Below are 18497 nucleotides of genomic sequence, written 5' to 3' on the forward strand. Positions count from 1 at the left end.
ACTTTTTAAATTTATATTTTATATAAATCTCAAAGAGCCACTGCCCCTTTAAGAAGGCCCCGCCCACCTTTGTAAAAGCCCCGCCCACTTCCCCCATTAATTAACTCATTAACGACCTCATTCATTTCTACCCAAATCCTCTTTAATAACACCTAAACAAAAAGGGGGCGTGGCTTAGAAGGGGGCGTGTCCACAACGACGACATCACTGCCGTGACGATGATGTCATCGATGACGTCACCAGGAAGGGCTGGGCTGGGATTGGTTGTTGCCGCTCCCCGCAGAGCAGCAGCCAATGGGGACGCACGAACTGCAGCGAGGGGCGGAGCTCCAGGGCCTGGGGGAGCAGAGGGCGGAGCTTGGCGTTAAAAGGGGCGGGGCCAGACCCAGCTAAAGCCCCGCCCCTTTCCCTTATTGGGCCACACCTCATCAAAGGCGGGGTCCCAGTCCTGTGAGGTCACCACGTGGGTCACGGATTCGTCCATGTAGGGAGCCAGGGAGCTGCGAACCAGTACAGACCAGTATGGACCAGTACAAACCAATACAAACCAGTACGGACCAGTACAGACCGGTAAAAACCCGTATGAACAGGTATAAACCAGTATGGAACAGTATGGACCAGTACGGACCGGTAAAAACCCGTATTGACCAGTATAAACCAGTACAAATCAGTACGGACTGGTATGGACCAGTACAGCCCAGTTTGTGCTCCCAGTTCAAACCATTCCCAGTCCCTCCCAGTGTAAACCAGTAACCCCCAGTTCTTGTTTAACCCTTTCCCGGTCCCTCCCACTATGTCCCAGTACAAACCAGTATCCCCCAGTCCCTGTTTAACCCTTTCCCAGTACAAACCAGTCCCCATTTAACCCTTTCCCATCCCCTCCCAGTACAAACCAGTAACCCCCAGTCCCTCCCAGTATAACCCAGTAACCCCAATCCCCCTTTAACCCTTTCCCAGCCCCTCCCAGTCCCTGTTTAACCCTTTCCCATTCCCTCCCAGTACATCCCAGTATCCTCCAGTCCCCTTTAACCCTATCCCAGTCCCTCCCAGTTTATCCCAGTCCCTCCCAGTCCAAACCAGTCCCTGTTTAACCCTTTCCCAGTCCCTCCCAGTATAACCCAGTATCCCCCAGTCCCCTTTAACCCTTTCCCAGTCCCTCCCAGTCCCTCCCAGTCCCTGTTTAACCCTTTCCCAGCCCCTCCCAGTCCCTCCCAACCCCTCCCAGTTTATCCCAGTATAAACCAGTCCCTCCCAGTCCCTCCCAGTGCCGCTCACCCCCCGAACGCCACCGCCAGGCGCCGCAGCCGCCGCCGCTCCCCCTCGGGGAAGGGGCCGTGCAAAAAGAACTTTTTGTCCTCAAAAAAATCTGTGTGGGGGAAGGGAAAAAAGGGCGGGGTTACAGAAAAGGGGGCGGGGATAAAGGGGGAGGGGTTTAAAAGGGGGGGAGGGGCACGCACCAGGCAGGGGGGGGATGGGCGGCCCCGCCCCCTCATCTTCCTCATCCTCGGTGTTCTCCTCGGTGGAGCCCCCAAAGGGGTCGGTGCTAAAGGGGGGAGGACACGCCCACTTTAGGGATGGCCACGCCCACTTGAGGCTGGACACGCCTATTTGATGTGTGACCACGCCCACTTGATGTAGGGAGGTTCCCGTTTGATTTAAGGACACGCCCACTTAAGGCGGGGCCACGGGGATTGAATGTATGGAGATGGAAAGGGCAGAGGTGGCCACGCCCACTTAATGGTTGACCACGCCCACTTAATAATCGACCACGCCCGTTTTAGAAAGAGACACCCACTTAACGTGTGGCCACGCCCACTTACATTTAAACTAGGACGTGCCTAATTAAGGTGTGACCACGCCCACCTGTGGAGTAGCCCCACCCACTTTAAATCTGGCCACACCCACTCTAGGCATGGCCACGCCTATTTAGTGTACGACCCCACCCACTTCATATGTGGCCACGCCCACCCCAGATGACCCCACCCATTTAAGGTATGGCCACGCCCACTTAAAGAATGGCCACACCCACTTAAATTGTGACTCCACCCCGTCAGGACATGACCACGCCCACCCCATATGTGACATCACCAACCCCTGGTGTGACCACGCCCACCAGCGCTTTGACCCCACCCCCTTCAATCCAAACTCACTCCTCTGATTGGTCCTCGCTGTCACCGGACTCAGGGGGCGTGGCCGGCGCAGCAGGGGGCGGAGTCTCGGGTTTGTCTGTCTGAGGAGGCCCCGCCCCTTTTTTCCCCTTGGGGGAAGGGCGGGGAGGGGGCGGGGCCTCATCAGGCTCCTCCCCCTCGCTGCCAGAGGAGGCGGAGCCGTCCAGGAGGTACCTGGGGGAGGGGCAAAGTGTGGCCACGCCCATTTAGGGGCGTGACTTCAATTTACCCCCTCTCCCATGGGTGTGGCCAAGGGGGCGTGGCCTGTCCAGGTTTGCTTAAAAGGCTCCAAAAATCCTCATTTTTCACCCAAATTTCACAGAATTTTTTGGGTTTTCCCCGCCCAGATGTGCCCAAAACCCCAAAAATCCCCATTTTAAACCCAAATTTCGCCCAATTTTCACATTTTTTCCCCCATTTTCCCCCTCCCAGGTGAACCAAAACGCCCATAAAACCCCCATAAAATCCCCATTTTTAAACCAAATTTTGCCCAAATTTCACCCGAATTTCACCAAATTTTCACTTTTTTCCCCCATTTTCCCCCTCCCAGGTGTGCCCAGGTGTACCCAGGTGCTCACAGTTGAACCAAAACGCCCCAAACCCCCCCTAAAATCTCCATATTTCACCCAAATTTCACCCGATTTTCACCCAAATTTCACCCGATTTTCACCCAATTTTCGCCCAAATTTCACCAAATTTTCGCTTTTTCCCCCCATTTTCCCCCTCCCGGGCGTGCCCCCCGCACTCACGGCCCGCAGCTCAGCCTCCTGCCCCGTTTCTGGCACTCCCAGATCCACCTGGCTCCCACCACGACCCCGCCCCGCTGCCGCGCCCGCGCCGCCTTCGGGGTCCTGGGGAAGGCGCACCTGGGATGGGGGGAACCGGAAATGGGCGTGGCCGAAGGGAAAAGGGGCGTGGCCGTAGCCCCAAAGGGGCGCGGCCACGAAAAATTGGGTGGGGAAAGCTTAAAAATGGGGGGGGAAGGTAAAAAATGGGAGTGGTCACTCTAAAAAGGGGCGTGGCCACCAAAAATTGGGTGTGGAAAGCTTAAAAATGGGGGGGAAAGTAAAAATATGGGGGTGGCGAGTAACAAAAGGGGCGTGGCCAGCCTAAAATGGGTGTGGTTCTACAAAAATGGGCGTGGCCAAAGGATAAATGGGTGTGAGCACACTGTAAATGGACATAACTGCCAAAAAAATGGGCGTGGTCACTCAAAAGTGGGCGTGGCCACGCCGATTGGCGTGACCATATAGAAAATAAACCTAAAAGTTAAAAAAACCGGGCGTGGCCACTCCAAAATGGGCGTGGCCATACAGAAATTAAACCTAAAAGTAAAAAAAATGGGCGTGGCCACACCACAAATGGACATACTTGCCAAAAAATGGGCGTGGCCACATAATAAATGGATGTAACTGTCCAAACATGGGCGTGGCTGCCTCAAAATGGGCGTGGCCACTCAAAAGTGGGCGTGTCCACACAATAAATAGAAATAACAAGTCAAAAATGGGTGTGACCAAAAAAGTGGGTGTGGCCATACATAATAGGGAATAATAGTCACGAAATGGGCGTGGTCACACCATAAATAGACAAAACTGCTTAGAAGTGGGCGTGGCTACAAAAATGGGCGTGGCCACACCATAAATGGACATCACTGCTCAAACATGGGTGTGGGTGCCTCAAAATGGGCGTGGCCACCCAAAATTCTGTGTGGCCATACCATAAATGGACATGACAGGTGAAAAAGGGGTGTGACAAAAAAAGGTGGGTGTGGCCATACATAATAGGAAACAAGAGTCAAAAAATGGGCGTGGCTACGTAAATTTGGGCGTGACCGCACCATAAATAGACATAAGTGTCAAAAATATGGGCGTGGCCACCCCATAAATGATTATAACAGGTAAAAAATGGGCGTGGCCACACCATAGACAAAACTGTTTCGAAATGGGCGTGGCCGCATCAAAATGGGCGTGGCTACCAAAAAATTGGTCGTGGCCACACCATAAATGGACCTAACTGCTCAAACATGGGTGTGGCCAAGTCAAAATGGGCGTGGCCACCCAATAAATAGAAATAACGGGTCAAAAAATGGGTGTGGTCACATCATAGACAAAACTGCTCAGAAATGGGCGTGGCTACCCAGCACTGGGCGTGACCACACCATAAATAGACATGAGCATCAAAAATATAGGCGTGGCCACCCCATAAATGGACAAGACTGCCCACAAATGGGTGTGGCCACACCATAAATGGGCATAACTGTTTAAAGATGGGTGTGGCCACTCCAAAAAGGGCGTGGATGTCCTAAAGAGAAGGGCGTGGCCACACACACAAAATGTTCCCCAAAAATGGGCGTGCCCTCACCATAAATGGACATGACTGGCCAAGAATGGGCGTGGCCATCCCAAAAAGGGCCTGGCTGTCCAAAAACAAAGGGCGTGGCCACACACAAAAAGTTCCCCAAAAATGGGCGTGGCCTCACCATAAATGGACATGACTGGCCAAGAATGGGCGTGGCCACCCCAAAAAGGGCGTGGATGTCCCAAAATAAAGGGTGTGTCCACACACACAAAAAGTCCCAAAAAATGGGCGTGGCCACCCCATAAATGGACATAACTGCCCACAAATGGGCATGGCCACACCATAAATGGACATAACTGTTTAAAGATGGGCGTGGCCACTCCAAAAAGAGCATGGCAGACCAAAAATAAAGGGCGTGGCCACACACAGAAAGTCGAAAAAAATGGGCGTGGCCATGCCATATATGGCCATAACCACCTTAAAACAAAGGGGAAAGTGGGCGTAACCGCCCCGAGAGTGGGCGTGGCCACCCCGAGAGTGGGCGTGGCCTGTGCGGCGGTCGTGGGAGGGGTCACCTACACCAGGTGCGTGCACTCGGGCGTCCAGTCCGGCCGATACTCCGCCCCCATGGCCGCGGCCGCCGCCCGCAGGTGCCCCCGCAGAGGGTTCTGGAATCCGCTCAGGGCCAGCACCACCCCCGCCAAAATGGGGCCCCCCGAATCCGGGGGGGGTTTTTGGGGGGTCGCCGAGGTTTTTTGGGGGGGCGCCGGGTTTTTTTGGGGGGTTTTGGGGGTTTTCGGAGGGGTTTTTTGGGGGGTTTTGGGTTTTTTTTGGGGGGTGCCGTTGGTGGTGGTGGTGGTGGGGGAGGGGAGGCGGCGCTTGGGGGGCTGTGGGGAGAAAAAAAAATGGGGGCGGGGTTAGTGGGGGGGTCCCACCAAAAGGGATTTTGGGGGAGTTCGGGTGGGGTTTGGGGGTCCCAGGTGGGATTTTGGGGGTATTGGGGGTCCCAGGTGGGGTTTGGGTGGAGTTTGGAGGGTCCCAGGTGGGGTTTGGGGTCGCAAGTGGGATTTTGGGGGAGTTTGGGGGTCCCAGAGGGAGTTTGGGGGGTCCCAGGTGGGATTTTGGGGGTTTTGGAGTCCCCAAGTTGGATTTTGAGGGGGTTTGGGTGTCCCAGGTGAGGTTTAAGGGGTCCCAGGTGGGATTTTGGTGGGGTTCAGGTGAGATTTGGGGTCCTCAGGTGAGGTTCTGGGGAGGTTTGGGGAGTCCCAGGTGCATTTTGGGCTCCCCCAGGTGCATTTCAGGCTTCCCCAGGTGCATTTTGGGGCTCCCCAGATGCATTTTAGGGTATCCCAGGTGCATTTCAGGCTCCCCCAGGTGTGCTTGGGGTTCCCCAGGTGCATTTTGGGGTTCCCCAGGTGCATTTTGGGGTTCCCCAGGTGCATTTTGGGGCTCCCCAGGTGCATTTTAGAGTATCCCCAGGTGCGTTTTGGGGTCCCCAGGTGCTCCCTTACCTGGCTGCTCTCCCTGTTCGTTTCCTGCAGCGCGGCTGCGGCGTAGCTGGGCCCGGGGGGGGGCTGGGCTGAGGCTGCAGGGGGGAGGGGCTTGACATCAAATGGGGGAGGGGCTTACCTGGGGTGGGGGAGGGGCTAAAGGGGGCGTGGCCTCACCTGTGTTGGGGGAAGGGCGTTGGTAGAACAGGGCCCCGGGGGGGCGCCGGGGGCTCCCCTCCCCCTCCTCGCGCAGCGTGAACGGACCCAGGCGGCGAACCTGGGCGGGGGGAGGGGCCAGAGGGGTCACCTTGGGGTCAGCCAGGGGTCAGGGGTCACTCAGTGGTCACCCATTGGTCACTCACCGGGGCCGGGGGCGGTTCCTGTCCCTCCTCGGGGGCAGCGAAGGCTCTGATGAAGGCCAGGCCGTAGGGGCGGCTCTGGGGGCGGGGCCAACAGGTGAGAACTGACAGGTGAGTGCTGACCCCTCCCTCCAGGTGTGTCCCCCTCCCTCCCTCAGGTGTGCTCACCTGGCAGTAGGGCTGGCTCAGCACCACCTGTAGCCGGTCGTACTTGGTCGTGGGCGTGGCCGTGGGTGTGGCCGGACGTTTGACCAATGCCTGAGGCCCAAAGAGCCGCACCCGGCCTGGCCCCGCCCCCGCCCGGCTCTCGCTTGGTGACATCAGAGCAGAACTGGGCAGGAGCACCTGGGACAGGTGAGACAGGGGAGCTTTGAGGAGCTCGGAACAGGGGACAACAAGGGACAACAGGGAAGGCCCAGGTGGGCCCAAAGTGACCCCAGGTGGGACCCAGGTGTGCTCCAACCCCCCCAAGGTGTGCCCAGGTATATCCCAAGTACCCCCAGGTGTATTTTGGGTACCCCCAGGTGTGCCCAGGTACCCCCAGGTCTCACCTGGAACTCGCCCCCGGCAGAGCAGCCCAGCAGCACCTCCACAAATGCGGCGCCGTCGTTGCCGATGTGCAGGGAGTGGATGGGCCGGGAGTCGCCCAGCTGGGAAACCAGTTTGGACCAGTTCACACCAATAATCCCCCAGTTCATCCCAGCAACCCCCAGTGCAGTCCCAGTGCCATCCCAGTTCAGACCAGTAACCTCCCAGCGTACTCCCAGTTCAGACCAATAACCCCCAGCTCATCCCAGTCCCTCCCAGTCCATCCCAGACCCACCCAATCCCCTCCCAGTATAAACCAGTAACCCCAAATCCATCTTCAACCCTTTCCCAGTCCCTCCCAGTGCCCCTCAATCTCCTCCCAGTCCCTCCCAGTCCATCCCAGTCCCACCTCCAGCACCACACTCAGCTGTTTCTCCCCCGCCGTCGCTCCTCTCCATTTCCCGCCATCTTCGGGCCTCAGCAGATTCTCCGCCGGGTGACGCTGCGGACGCACCGGAGCCTCAACAACCACCCCAACCCCCGGTACCGGACCGGAACCGCCTCCCGGTCCTACCGAGCCCCTCTGAACCCACCGGATCCGCGCTGGTAACCGACACCACCCGCGTGAACGGAATCTCCGCCATTGCCGCCTCCCTCCCCTCACGGCTCCACCGGAAGCCCCCTTAGAGCTCCACCGGAAGCCGCCTCAGAGCTCCATCATGGAAGAGACGCTCTGTCCAACACTTCCCCAACTCTATGGTTCCGCGCAGTCCTCCCGGCGTTTCTGCGCATGCGCACGGAGCCGCTCTACCCCGCGAGCCCTCCCACCTCTATGGTCACGTGAGGGGGTTTCCCGCTCTTTTCCAAGCGCGGGAAGCCGTGAGGGGCAAGGCTTTAATTAATCCTCCGTGAGGGTAAATTCGCCTAATTAAGCTTGAGGCGGGTAATTAATTAAGATTTGGCGTTAATTAAGAGCGAGACGAGGCGGTTTTGGTGGTTTATTGGCGCGGGGGGAGCCTCCCAGTGCTCCCAGTTCAGCCCAGTAAGCGGCCGTACTCGGCCAGGGCCGAGGATTTCTTCACTCCGTCCCAGATGCGGGCGGCGTAATGGAACCTGCATCAACCAGTATGGACCAGTACAGGTTAAGAAATGCCCTCCCAGTCCCTCCCAGTTGCCCCCAAACCTCCTCCCAGTAGCTCCCAGTTGGTCTCAATCCCCTCCCAGTCCCTCCCAGTATAAACCAGTAACCCCAAATCCCCCTTTAACCCTTTCCCAGTCCCTCCCAATCCATCCCAGTTTATCCCAGTGCCCTCCCAATATAAACCAGTAACCCCGAATCTCCATTTAAGCCTTTCCCAGTCCATCCCAGTCCCCCCAAACCCCTCTCAGTATAAACCAGTAACCTCAAATCCCCCTTTAACCCTGTCCCAGCCCCTCCCAGCCCCTCCCAGTATAAACCAGTAACCCCAAATCCCCCTTTAACCCTGTCCCAGTCCCTCCCAGTCCACCCCAGTCTCTCCCAGTCCCCCCCAGTCCCCTCCCAGTTTATCCCAGTCCCCCCCAATCCCCTCCCAGTCTGTCCCAGTCCCCCCCAATCCTGTCCCAGTCCCTCCCACTCCCCCCCAATCCCCTCCCAGCCCCTCCCAGTACAAACCAGTAACCCCAAATCCCCCTTTAACCCCGTCCCAGTCCCTCCCAGTCCGTCCCAGTCTCACCAGTTCCTCTCGGTCAGCAGGCTGTGGGATAACTGGGACCGTGCGGCCGCCAGGACCCTCCCCCTGAGCCGGGCCAGGAGCCCCCCGAGCCCCCCCCGGCCCCGGAATGGGGGCAGGGCTGGGAACAGCGCCCCTCCCCCACCTGGGAGAGATTTGTACTGGTTTGTACTGGTTTTAGTGATTTTTAATGGTTTTTAATGGTTATAATGGTTTATACTGGTTTATAATGGGGCTGCCCCATTCCCAGACCCCCCCCCCGAACCCTGAATGGGGGCTGGGAACAGCGCCCCTCCCCCACCTGAGAGATTTATACTGGTTTGTACTGGTTTTAATGATTTTTAATGGTTATAATGGTTTATACTGGTTTATAATGATTTATACTGGATTATACTGGTTTATAATGATTTATACTGGTTTATACTGGTTTATAATGACTTATACTGGTTTATAATGATCTATACTGGTTTATAATGATTTATACTGGATTATACTGGTTTATAATGATTTATAATGACTTGTACTGGTTTATACTGGTTTATAATGGTTTATACTGGTCCATACCAGCCCAAACTGGTTTATACTTGTTTATACTGATTAATAATGATTTATACTGGTCTATACTGGTTTACAGTTATTTATACTGGTTTATACCAGTCCATACTGCTCCGAACTGGTCCATACTGGTCTATACTGGTTTATAGTAATTTATAGTGGCTTATACTGGTATATACTGGTTTACAATGATTTATCCTGCTCTATAATGATTTATACCAGCCCATACTGGTCCGTACTGGTTTATAATAATTTATAGTGGTCTATAATGATTTATACTGGTCTGTACTGGTCTATACTGGTCCGAACTGGTCTCACCTCGGGGCAGGGCGTCCTCGGGCTCCTCCTCCAGGGGGGGCAGCAGGAACAGATTGACCTCGGGCTCGGGGGGGGCGGGGCCAGAGCCGGGGGGGGCGGGGCCGGAGCCGGGGGGGGGCGGGGAGCAGCTCCCGCATGGACAGAGAGCCTGGGGGGGGCCAAAATCAGCACAAATTAACCCAAAATTCAGCATAAAATTAACCCAAATTAACCCAAAACTCAGTCCAAATTAACCCAAAGCTCAGCCTAAAATCGGCCCAAAATTCACCCAAAAACCATCCCAGAATCAGCCTAAAATGGCCCAAAATTCATCGCAAGTTTACTCTAAATTCAGCCTAAAATTACTCCAAAATTCACCCCAAAAGTCACCCTAAAATCATCCCAAAATATCCCTAAAATCACTCTAAAATCCACCTCAAAATGGCCCCAAAATTCGCACCAAAATCAGCCTAAAATCACCCCAAAATTCACCTCAAAATTCACCTGAAAATGGCCAAAATTCACCCTAAAATTCACCCCAAAATCAACGTAAAATGGCCCCAAAATTCACACCAAAATTCACCTGAAAATGGCCAAAATTCACCCTTTAATTCACCCCAAAATCAGCCTAAAATGGCCCCAAAATTCGCCCCAAAATTCACCTCAAAATTCACCCAAAAATTCCCATCAAAATCAGCCGAAAATGGCCGCAAAATTCACCTCAAAATGGCGGAAACCCCCCCAAAATGGCGGAAATTCCCCCTCAAAATGGCGGAACCCCCAAAATGGCGGAAATTCACCCCAAAATGGCGGAAATTCACCCCCAAAATGGCGGAAATTCCCCCTCAAAATGGCAGAAATCCACCCCCAAAATGGCGGACCCCCCCAAAATGGCGGAAATTCCCCCTCAAATCAGCCTCAAACTCCCCCAAAACTGCCCCCAAATTTAATCTGGGAACCCCCAAATTCCACGTGGGACCCCCAAAATCCCCAAAATTGCCCCAAATCAGCCTGAAATTCACCGCCAAAATGGCGGAAATTCCCCCTCAAAATGGCGGAAATTCACCCCCAAAATGGCGGAAACTCCCCCTCAAAATGGCGGAATCCCCCCTCAAAATGGCGGAAATTCCCCCTCAAATCAGCCTCAAACTCCCCCAAAACCCCCCAAACCCCCCCCGAAATTTCATCTGGGAACCCCCAAATTCCACTCGGGACCCCCAAAATCCCCACAATTGCCCAAAATCAGACTAAAATTCACCCTAAAATGGCCAAAATTCACCCCAAAATCATCCTAAAATGGCCCCAAAATGGCGGAAACTCCCCCTCAAAATGGCGGAACCCCCCCCTCAAAATGGCGGAAATTCCCCCTCAAATCAGCCTCAAACTCCCCCAAAACCCCCCAAAACCCCCCCGAAATTTCATCTGGGAACCCCCAAATTCCACGTGGGACCCCCAAAACGCCCAAAATCCCCCCAAATTGCCCCGAATTCGCCCCAAAATCACCGCGGTATTTGAGGCGCGAGTGCGCCATCAGGCGGCCGAGCACGCGCTGCATCTGCCCCAGGCGGCGCGGGGAGAAGCACTCGGGGGGGGCGCGGGTTTGAACGAAAACTGCGGGAAACAAAGGGTTAAAGGGGGTTAATGGGCACAGCTGGGCACAGCTGGGAACAGCTGGGAACAGCTGGGAGGGGAAATGTGCAAAAAACCCGGTGAAAATCGGGTGAAAAATGGGGATTTTGGGTACGACTTGGGGGGGAGGAAATGGGGAAAAATGGCGAAAATTGGGTGAAAATGGGTGGAAATTTGGGGTTTTTGGGAGGGAAATTGGGATTTTGGGAACAGCTGGGAACAGGTGGGGCAGGGAAATGGGGAAAATTTGGTGAAAATTGGTGGAAATTTGGGGTTTTTCGGGGAGAAATTGGGATTCTGGGCACACATTGGGGGGGGGAAGAAATGGGGAAAAAAATCCCCCCAAAAATGGGGAAAATTGGGTGAAAAATCGGTGGAAATTTGGGGAAAATTGGGGAATTTAGAGACACCTGGGCACAGGTCCAGGGGGGAGAAAATGGGGAAAAAAATGGGAAAATTGGGTGAAAATTGGGTGAAAATTTGGGGGTTTTGGAGGGAAATTGGGATTTTGGGAACACCTCGGGGGGAGGAAATGGGGAAAAAAATCCCCCCAAAAATGGGGAAAACTGGGTGAAAAATCGGTGGAAATTTGGGGGAAATTGGTGGAAATTGGAGAATTTAAGGACACCTGGGCACAGCTGGGGGGGGGGGGGGGGAAATGGTGAAAATTGGGTGAAAATCGGTGGAAATTTGGGGTTTTTGGAAGGGAAATTGGGATTTTGGGCACACCTGGGAACACCTGGGTCCCCAAATTCATCTTAAAATTTCCAAAAATGGGGAAAATTGGGTGAAAAATCGGTGGAAATTTGGGGGAAATTGGTGAAAATTGGAGAATTAAGAGACACCTGGGCACAGCTGGGGGGGAAGAAAATGGGGGGAAATCAGTGGAAATTTGGGGTTTTTGGAAGGAATTTGGGATTTTGGGCACACCTGGGGGCAGGGAAATGGGGAAAATCAGTGAAAATTGGGTGAAAATCAGTGGAAATTTGGGGTTTTTTGGAACGAATTTGGGATTTTGGGCACACCTGGGGGCAGGGAAATGGGGAAAATTGGGTGAAAAATAGGTGGAAATTTGGGGTTTTTTTTCCCAGGAATTTTTGAGGGGGAATTTTTGGAGGTCAGGGTTTTACTGGGGGGAACCCAAAGGTTAATTACCCCCAGATTAATTATCTATTAATTAATTAGCGACTGACCCAGGTGTGGGTAATACTCGGAGGGCTCCTCGGGCCCGGCCCCGCTCGAGTCGTGGCTGGGGGACGGCGTCGGGGGCTTCACCATCTCGGCCGTCTGCAGGAACCTGGGGCAATTATTGGGGTTTGGGGCAATTATTGGGGTTTGGGGCAATTATTGGGGGGTTTGGGGCAATTATTGGGGGTTTGGGGCAATTATTGGGGGGTTTAGGGCAATTATTGGGGGGTTTGGGGTGGGTTTGGGGCAATTATTGGGGTTTGGGGCAATTATGGGGGGGGGTTGGGGCAGTTATTGGGGGGGTTTGGGGCAGTTATTGGGGGGTTTGGGGTGGGTTTGGGGCAGTTTTGGGTCATTTTTTGGATAATTTTTGGGTCGGTTTTAGGTCATTTTTGGGTCACTTTTGGAGCCATTTTTGGGTCATTTTTAGGTCATTTTTGGGTCACTTTGGGGGCCATTTTTGGGGTCATTTTTGGGTCATTTTTAGGCCAATTTTGGGGTCATTTTTGGGTCACTTTCAGGCCACTTTCGGGTCAGTTTTGGGGTCATTTTTGGGTCATTTTTAGGTCATTTTTGGGTCATTTTCAGGTCAATTTTGGGGTCACTTTTGGGGTCACTTTCAGGCCACATTTGGGGTCATTTTTGGGTCATTTTCAGGCCAATTTTGGAGCCATTTTTGGGTCATTTTTAGGTCACTTTTGGGTCAATTTTGGGGTCATTTTTGGGGTGACTTTTAGGTCACTTTGGGATCATTTTTGGGTCATTTTTAGGTCAGTTTTGGGGTCATGTTTGGTCCATTTTCAGATCATTTTTAGGTCATTTTTGGGTCACTTTCAGGCCACTTTCGGGTCTGTTTTGGGGTCATTTTTGGGTCATTTTTAGGTCATTTTTGAGTTATTTTTAGGTCACTTTGGGGCCATTTTGAGGTCACTTTCAGGCCAATTTTGGGGTCATTTTTAGGTCACTTCTGGGGTCATTTTTAGGTCATTTTTGAGTTATCTTTAGGTCACTTTTGGGGTAATTTTCAGGCCACATTTGGGGTCATTTTTGGGTCACTTTCAGGTCACTTTTGGGGTCATTTCAGGTGATTTTTGGGGTCATTTTTGGTCCATTTTCAGATCATTTTTTGAGTCATTTTTGGGTCGCTTTGCGTCATTTTTCGGGGTTATTTTTCTGTCGTTTTTAGGCCGCATTTTTATCATTTTTTGGGTAATTTTGGGGTCATTTTGTGTCACTTCTGTGTCATTTTTTGGGTAACTTTCGGGGTCATTTTTAGGCCACGTTTGGGCCCATTTTTGGGTCATTTCGGGTCATTTTTTGGGTCGTTTTGTGTCGTTTTTGGGTCGTTTTGTGTCACCTGTAGAGCCCCAGGTCAGTGAACCAATCCTGCACCAGCAGCACCACGTGGCACACGGTGAACAGGAAGGCGGCGATCTGCAGCGACTGCATTTGCATAAATTAGCATAAATTAACCTCCGTTAGCATAAACCAACCCCTCATTAGCATAAATTAACCCCTCCCTCACCTGGGTCTCCACGTAGGCGTGGGGCAGAGCAAACTCGGGCGGAAGCTTCCGGTCGTTGTTGATCAGGTGATCCAGGTGGGCGGGGCTTAGGATGGGCTGGGGGCGTGGCCAAGAGGGGTGGGAGTCAATGAGGCCACGCCCACATCCTCGGATATGGTAATGAGGGGGCGTGGAAAGGCGCTAATGAAGGGGGTTGGGGGATAAGAGTAATTATGGTAATTGAGGTGATTATGGTAATTAGGGTAATTATGGTAATTGGAGTAATTACGGTAATTGGAGTGATTAAACTTGGGGTAATTATTGTAATTGGGGAATTACAGTAATTATGGTAATTGGGGTAATTATAGTTGGGGTAACAATGGTAATTGGGGTAATAATGCTAATGAGGCGAATATGGTAATTATAGTAATTAGGTAATTATGGTAACTTAATTACTGGGGTAATTACGGTAAGCGGGATAATTAATTATGGTAATTATGGTAATTACAGTAAATTGAATAATTGGGGTAATTACAGTAATTAGGTTAATCACTTTAATTGCAGTAATTAAGGTAATTATAATTGGGGTAATTATGGTAACTGGGATAATTTTGTAATTAGGGTAACTGGAGCAATTATGGTAATTGGGGTAATTAAAATTGGGGTAATTACGGTCATTTGGGTAATTATGATAATTAGGGTAATTAATTGGGAAAATTCTGCTAATTAGGGTAATCAGCAATTGCATTGACTTTCATAGTTGGGGTAATTATGGTAATTAGGGTAATTATTGTAATTAGACTAACTGTAATTGGGGTAATTATTGTAACTAGGGTAACTGTAATTGGTGTAATTATGCTAATTAGGGTAATTAATTAAATTTCTAGAGTCAACACTAAACACGAGCTACACAAAGCTAATTAAGCCCAATTAATCAACTCCTGGCCCAATAACCAGCATTTCCACTCTCATTAACCCCAATTAACAGCAATTAAAGCCAGACACCCACCAATTCCCGACACCCAAGAGGCAGCTGCGGGTGACTGAGGTTAATTAGCGTTAATTAGCGTTAATTAGCGTTAATTACCTGCGTGTCCAGGAACAGGACGCGCTCCTGGGTTATGAAGAGGTCGATGCCCCCGGTCTGGGCCCCGCCCCTCTCGCGCAGCTCCGGTGGCTGCGGCCGGAACACGAAGGACCTGGACCAGTAAAAACCAGTACAAACCAGTACAAACCAGTACAAACCAGTATGGACCAGTATGGGCCAGAAAAAGCAGAAAAAACCCGGGGAAAATCCCTTTTTTTTGGCCCATTTTAGAGCCCTGAATTCGCCCAGGGCCCTCCCAGGTCATCCCAATTCCCAGTATAGACCAGTATAAACCAGTATGGACCAGTGTGGACCAGTATAACCCAGTAAAACCCATAGAAACCAGTATAAACCAGTATGGACCCATCCTAGACCCATCCCAGTATGGACCAAACCCATCCCAGTTCATCCCAGTCCCTCCCAGTATAAACCAGTAACCCCAAATCCCAATTTAACCCTTTCCCTGTCCCTCCCAATCCCATCCCAGTTTATCCCAATCCCATCCCAGTTTATCCCAATCCCATCCCAATCCCATCCCAGTCCCTCCAAGTCCCTTCCAGCCCATTCCCAGTCCCTCCCAGTATAAACCAGTAACCCCAAATCCCAATTTACCTTTTCCCAATCCCATTCCAGTTAATCCCAGTCTATGCCAGTTTCTCCCAATCCCCTCCCAGTCCCTCCCAGTATAAACCAGTAACCCCAAACCCCCTTTAACCCTTTCCCAGTCCCTCCCAGTTTATCCCAGTTTATCCCAATCCCATCCCAGTCCCTCCAAGTCCCTCCCAGTTTATCCCAATCCCATCCCAGTCCCTCCCAGTCCCTCCCAGTCCATCCCAGTACCGCGGGTCCTCCTCGGGCTGGTTCCCGGCCAGCAGTGACATCACCGTGGATTTCCCGGTTCCCTGCAGCCCCAGCGCCCCCACCACCAGCACGTCCGTCTGCTCCAGCAGGAACTGGGACGGACTGGGAGTCACTGGGAGGGTCCTGGCCCCGCCCACCAAGCCAAAGCCACGCCCATCCCATGAAACTCCGCCCCCAGCACATCCAGTATGAACTGGGAGGAACTGGGAGAGTCGCAAGCCCCGCCCCCGCAACCAGTACAAACTGGGACATATTAGGAACATCTTGGCCCCACCCCCAGACACGCCCACCACACTAAACCCCACCCCCAGCATCAAATGGGAGATACTGGGAGAGTCCCAAGCCACGCCCACCACACTAAACCCCGCCCCCAGCATGAAGTGGAAGTGACTGGGAAGTCCCAGGCCACGCCCCCAGCCCGGCCCACCGCCGCTAAGCCCCGCCCACCTCGAGGGCGCTGTCGCACCAGTTCATTTGCTCGTCCACCAGTTTGATGCTGGTTTTCATCTTCTCCGGCGCCGCCAGCCGGGCCTGGGCCTGGGCAGCTGGGGGAGGGGCCAAGGGGGGACACGCCCACTTGGGGACACGCCCACTAGACACCGAGCCCCGCCCATGTTTGTTGGAATTTGCATCAAACTGGACACGCCCCCTAAAAAACTCTGCGTGTTTCAGGGTCGTCATTGGATTGAAATTGGGGTTTGGCCACGCCCACTGTGAGCACACCACAAAAGGCCACGCCCCCTGCCCAAACCACGCCCATTTTCTCCACCCAATCACCTTGAGCCTCATTTTTAGCCCCGCTCACACAATGTGACTACGCCCAACCATGACCACACCCCCCAAATCGAACCATGCCCCTTTTGTCCATCCAATCCCCTTGAGTCTCAGCCTTTAGCCCCGCCCACAACAATCTAACACAGCCATAACCACGCCCACCACACCACTGGCCGCGCCCCACCCAAACCAAACCCATCTTCTTTATCCAATCGCTTCACAACCTCAGCTTTAGCTCCGCCCACTCAATTAACCCCTCCTGGTTTAACTCCTCCCACATCCCCACAGCATGACCACGCCCCTTTAAGCCCCGCCCACTCACGGTCAAGCGCGGCAGGCGGGGCCAGGCCCCGGCTGTGCAGTTGATAGACAGGCTGGGTGGGGCGTGGCCCCTCCCTCTCGGTGGGTGGGGCTTGCTGTGGCCCCTCCCCCGGTGCTGCCGAAGCTCCGCCCCCTCCCCGCCCCTCTTCCCCCCGCGCTTTCATCAGCACGATGGGCGGAGCCGGCGCTGGAGGGGGCGGGGCTTGTGCTGGCCCCGCCTTCGGGGCGGCCGGAGGCGGCTGCTGGGTAAAAATAGAAAATGACGTCATGAGGCGTGGCTAAAACAGGTGGGAGGAGCCATGCTCACTTTTAGGAGTGGCCACGCCTCCTTGGATGGTGGCCACGCCCCCCAGGCTCACCCGTTCAGCCGGGGGCTTGGCCAGGATGATTGGCGTCTTCTGCAGGGGCCCCGCTGGCTCCTCCCCCAGCTCCTGTGGGCGGGGCAAGGTAACTGAGGCCACGCCCACCACACCCAGATACAGCCACGCCCACAGAGGTGGAGCCCCACCCCCTGCCAGGCCTCTCCTTGTTCATTATAGGGCTCTAGGCCACGCCCACCGTGTGCCACACCCATCAAAACCACGCCCCCACTTCCAGGCCCCCATGCATTGGCTGTCAATCATCCCTAAGCCACGCCCCACCCTGTGCTGTTGTCAATAATATATAAGCACCGCCCTTCCCATAATCCACACCCCATGTAGTTGCTGTCAATCAACCGCCAGCTCCGCCCCCATGCAAGTGTCAATGTATCTCAAGCCCCGCCCTCACGCACTTGCTGTCAATCAACCCCAAGCCCTGCCCCATCCCCACACAACCGCTGTCAATCATTCCCAAACCCTGCCCCACTCCCCACACCACCGCTGTCAATCAAACCCACGCTCCTCCCCCTTAGCCCCGCCCACCCTCCTCTCTCCGCCTCCCTCCGGTTCCTTCTCTCGGTTCCAGCAGCGGCGCCGCGCGCCGGGGGCGGGGCTCTGCCCGGAGTCCGACATGGTTGCGGCGGCGGCGGCACCGGGGCGGCTCCGGGCCCCGACCGGCTGCCGGAGGTTCCGGGAGCCTTTTGGGGGTCCCGGGGAGGGCCCGGAGGCTCCTGAGGGGGACCCGGAGGCTTCTGAAAGGCTCCTGGAGGGTCCCGGAGGCTCCTGAGGGGGTCCCGAGAGGTTTTTGAGTGTTCCAGCGAGGCCCCGGAGGGTCCTGAGGGGGTCCCGGAGGATCCCGGAGAGGCTTTTGGAGGTCCCGGAGGCTCCTGAGGGGGTTCCGGCGAGGCCCCGAGCGGTTCCCGGGAAGGTTTTCGAGGGCGCCGGGAAGGTTTTTGGTGTTCCAGCGAGGTTTTGGGGTTCCCGGGGAGGTTTTGGGGTTCCCGGGGAGGTTTTTGTGGCTCCCGGAGCCCCTGAGGGCTCCTGAGGCCGTTTCCGGTTCCTTTCCCGCTGCTTCCGCCCCCGCGCGCGGCCTGAGGGGAAAGGGGGCGTGGTCCGAGCGCCGCAGCTGCGCGCATGCGCGGAGACGGTGTGGGCGGGGCTTGCAGGCAATGATTTTATGTTCACTACAAGGGGGCGTGGTCCGACACGGCTGCACGCATGCGCGAAATTGTGGGCGTGACTTGATCGGCTGCGCTTGCGCGAAAGGGGCGTGTCCTGTATTTAAAGAGCCAGCGCGCTTTAAACTAAAAATTTAATTTAATTAAAATTTTTAAAATTTTATTTCATTACAATTGAATTAAAGTCTC

At 54.0% G+C, this 18497-nt stretch overlaps 2 protein-coding genes and 1 long non-coding RNA gene across 3 annotated transcripts; 1 reads left to right on the top strand and 2 right to left on the bottom strand.

Annotated features, from left to right (window-relative positions):
* Nucleotides 1–120: 120 nt before the first annotated feature.
* On the bottom strand, nt 121–7782 carry XRCC1 (X-ray repair cross complementing 1). Its single transcript, XM_071419243.1, has 14 exons — nt 7437–7782; nt 7253–7345; nt 6867–6965; nt 6484–6660; nt 6319–6393; nt 6134–6233; nt 5978–6051; nt 5046–5353; nt 2918–3034; nt 2151–2342; nt 1458–1543; nt 1276–1366; nt 425–500; nt 121–336 (listed from the first exon to the last, which is right to left on the bottom strand). Exons 1-14 carry the CDS (start codon nt 7485–7487, stop codon nt 205–207), a joined length of 1671 nt encoding a protein of 556 aa, XP_071275344.1. The 5' UTR covers nt 7488–7782; the 3' UTR covers nt 121–204.
* LOC139586093 (uncharacterized) lies at nt 5473–5963 on the top strand. The gene is made up of 3 exons (XR_011677443.1): nt 5473–5609; nt 5641–5735; nt 5799–5963. It is a non-coding gene; the product is annotated as an uncharacterized lncRNA (long non-coding RNA).
* A 45-nt stretch (nt 7783–7827) lies between the features above and the next one.
* Nucleotides 7828–18262, bottom strand: SMG9 (SMG9 nonsense mediated mRNA decay factor). Its single transcript, XM_071419222.1, has 14 exons — nt 17674–18262; nt 17131–17202; nt 16773–17013; nt 16124–16221; nt 15656–15768; nt 14816–14927; nt 13750–13845; nt 13582–13667; nt 12230–12333; nt 10911–11018; nt 9429–9576; nt 8765–8856; nt 8559–8700; nt 7828–7956 (listed from the first exon to the last, which is right to left on the bottom strand). The coding sequence occupies exons 1-14, from the start codon at nt 17761–17763 to the stop codon at nt 7878–7880; spliced, it is 1581 nt and encodes a 526-aa protein (XP_071275323.1). The 5' UTR covers nt 17764–18262; the 3' UTR covers nt 7828–7877.
* Nucleotides 18263–18497: the final 235 nt, after the last annotated feature.

The sequence above is a fragment of the Agelaius tricolor genome, unplaced genomic scaffold (assembly GCF_023055355.1).
Source record: "Agelaius tricolor isolate 1412-34295 unplaced genomic scaffold, bAgeTri1.0.p SCAF_102, whole genome shotgun sequence".
NCBI classification, from domain to species: Eukaryota; Metazoa; Chordata; class Aves; order Passeriformes; family Icteridae; genus Agelaius; species Agelaius tricolor.

Excerpts from the sequence above, each read along its gene's own strand:
- XRCC1 (XM_071419243.1), bottom strand. The coding sequence starts at position 7,487 with ATGGCGGAGATTCCGTTCACGCGGGTGGTGTCGGTTACCAGCGCGGAT. Across the intron at positions 6,661-6,866 it reads CTGCCGGGGGCGAGTTCCAG|GTGCTCCTGCCCAGTTCTGC; the intron begins GTGAGACCTGGG and ends CACCTGTCCCAG. Across the intron at positions 5,354-5,977 it reads CGAACAGGGAGAGCAGCCAG|CCCCCCAAGCGCCGCCTCCC; the intron begins GTAAGGGAGCAC and ends TTCTCCCCACAG.
- SMG9 (XM_071419222.1), bottom strand. The coding sequence starts at position 17,763 with ATGTCGGACTCCGGGCAGAGCCCCGCCCCCGGCGCGCGGCGCCGCTGC. Across the intron at positions 17,014-17,130 it reads CCAAGCCCCCGGCTGAACGG|CAGCCGCCTCCGGCCGCCCC; the intron begins GTGAGCCTGGGG and ends ATTTTTACCCAG. Across the intron at positions 13,846-14,815 it reads TCCTGTTCCTGGACACGCAG|CCCATCCTAAGCCCCGCCCA; the intron begins GTAATTAACGCT and ends CCACGCCCCCAG.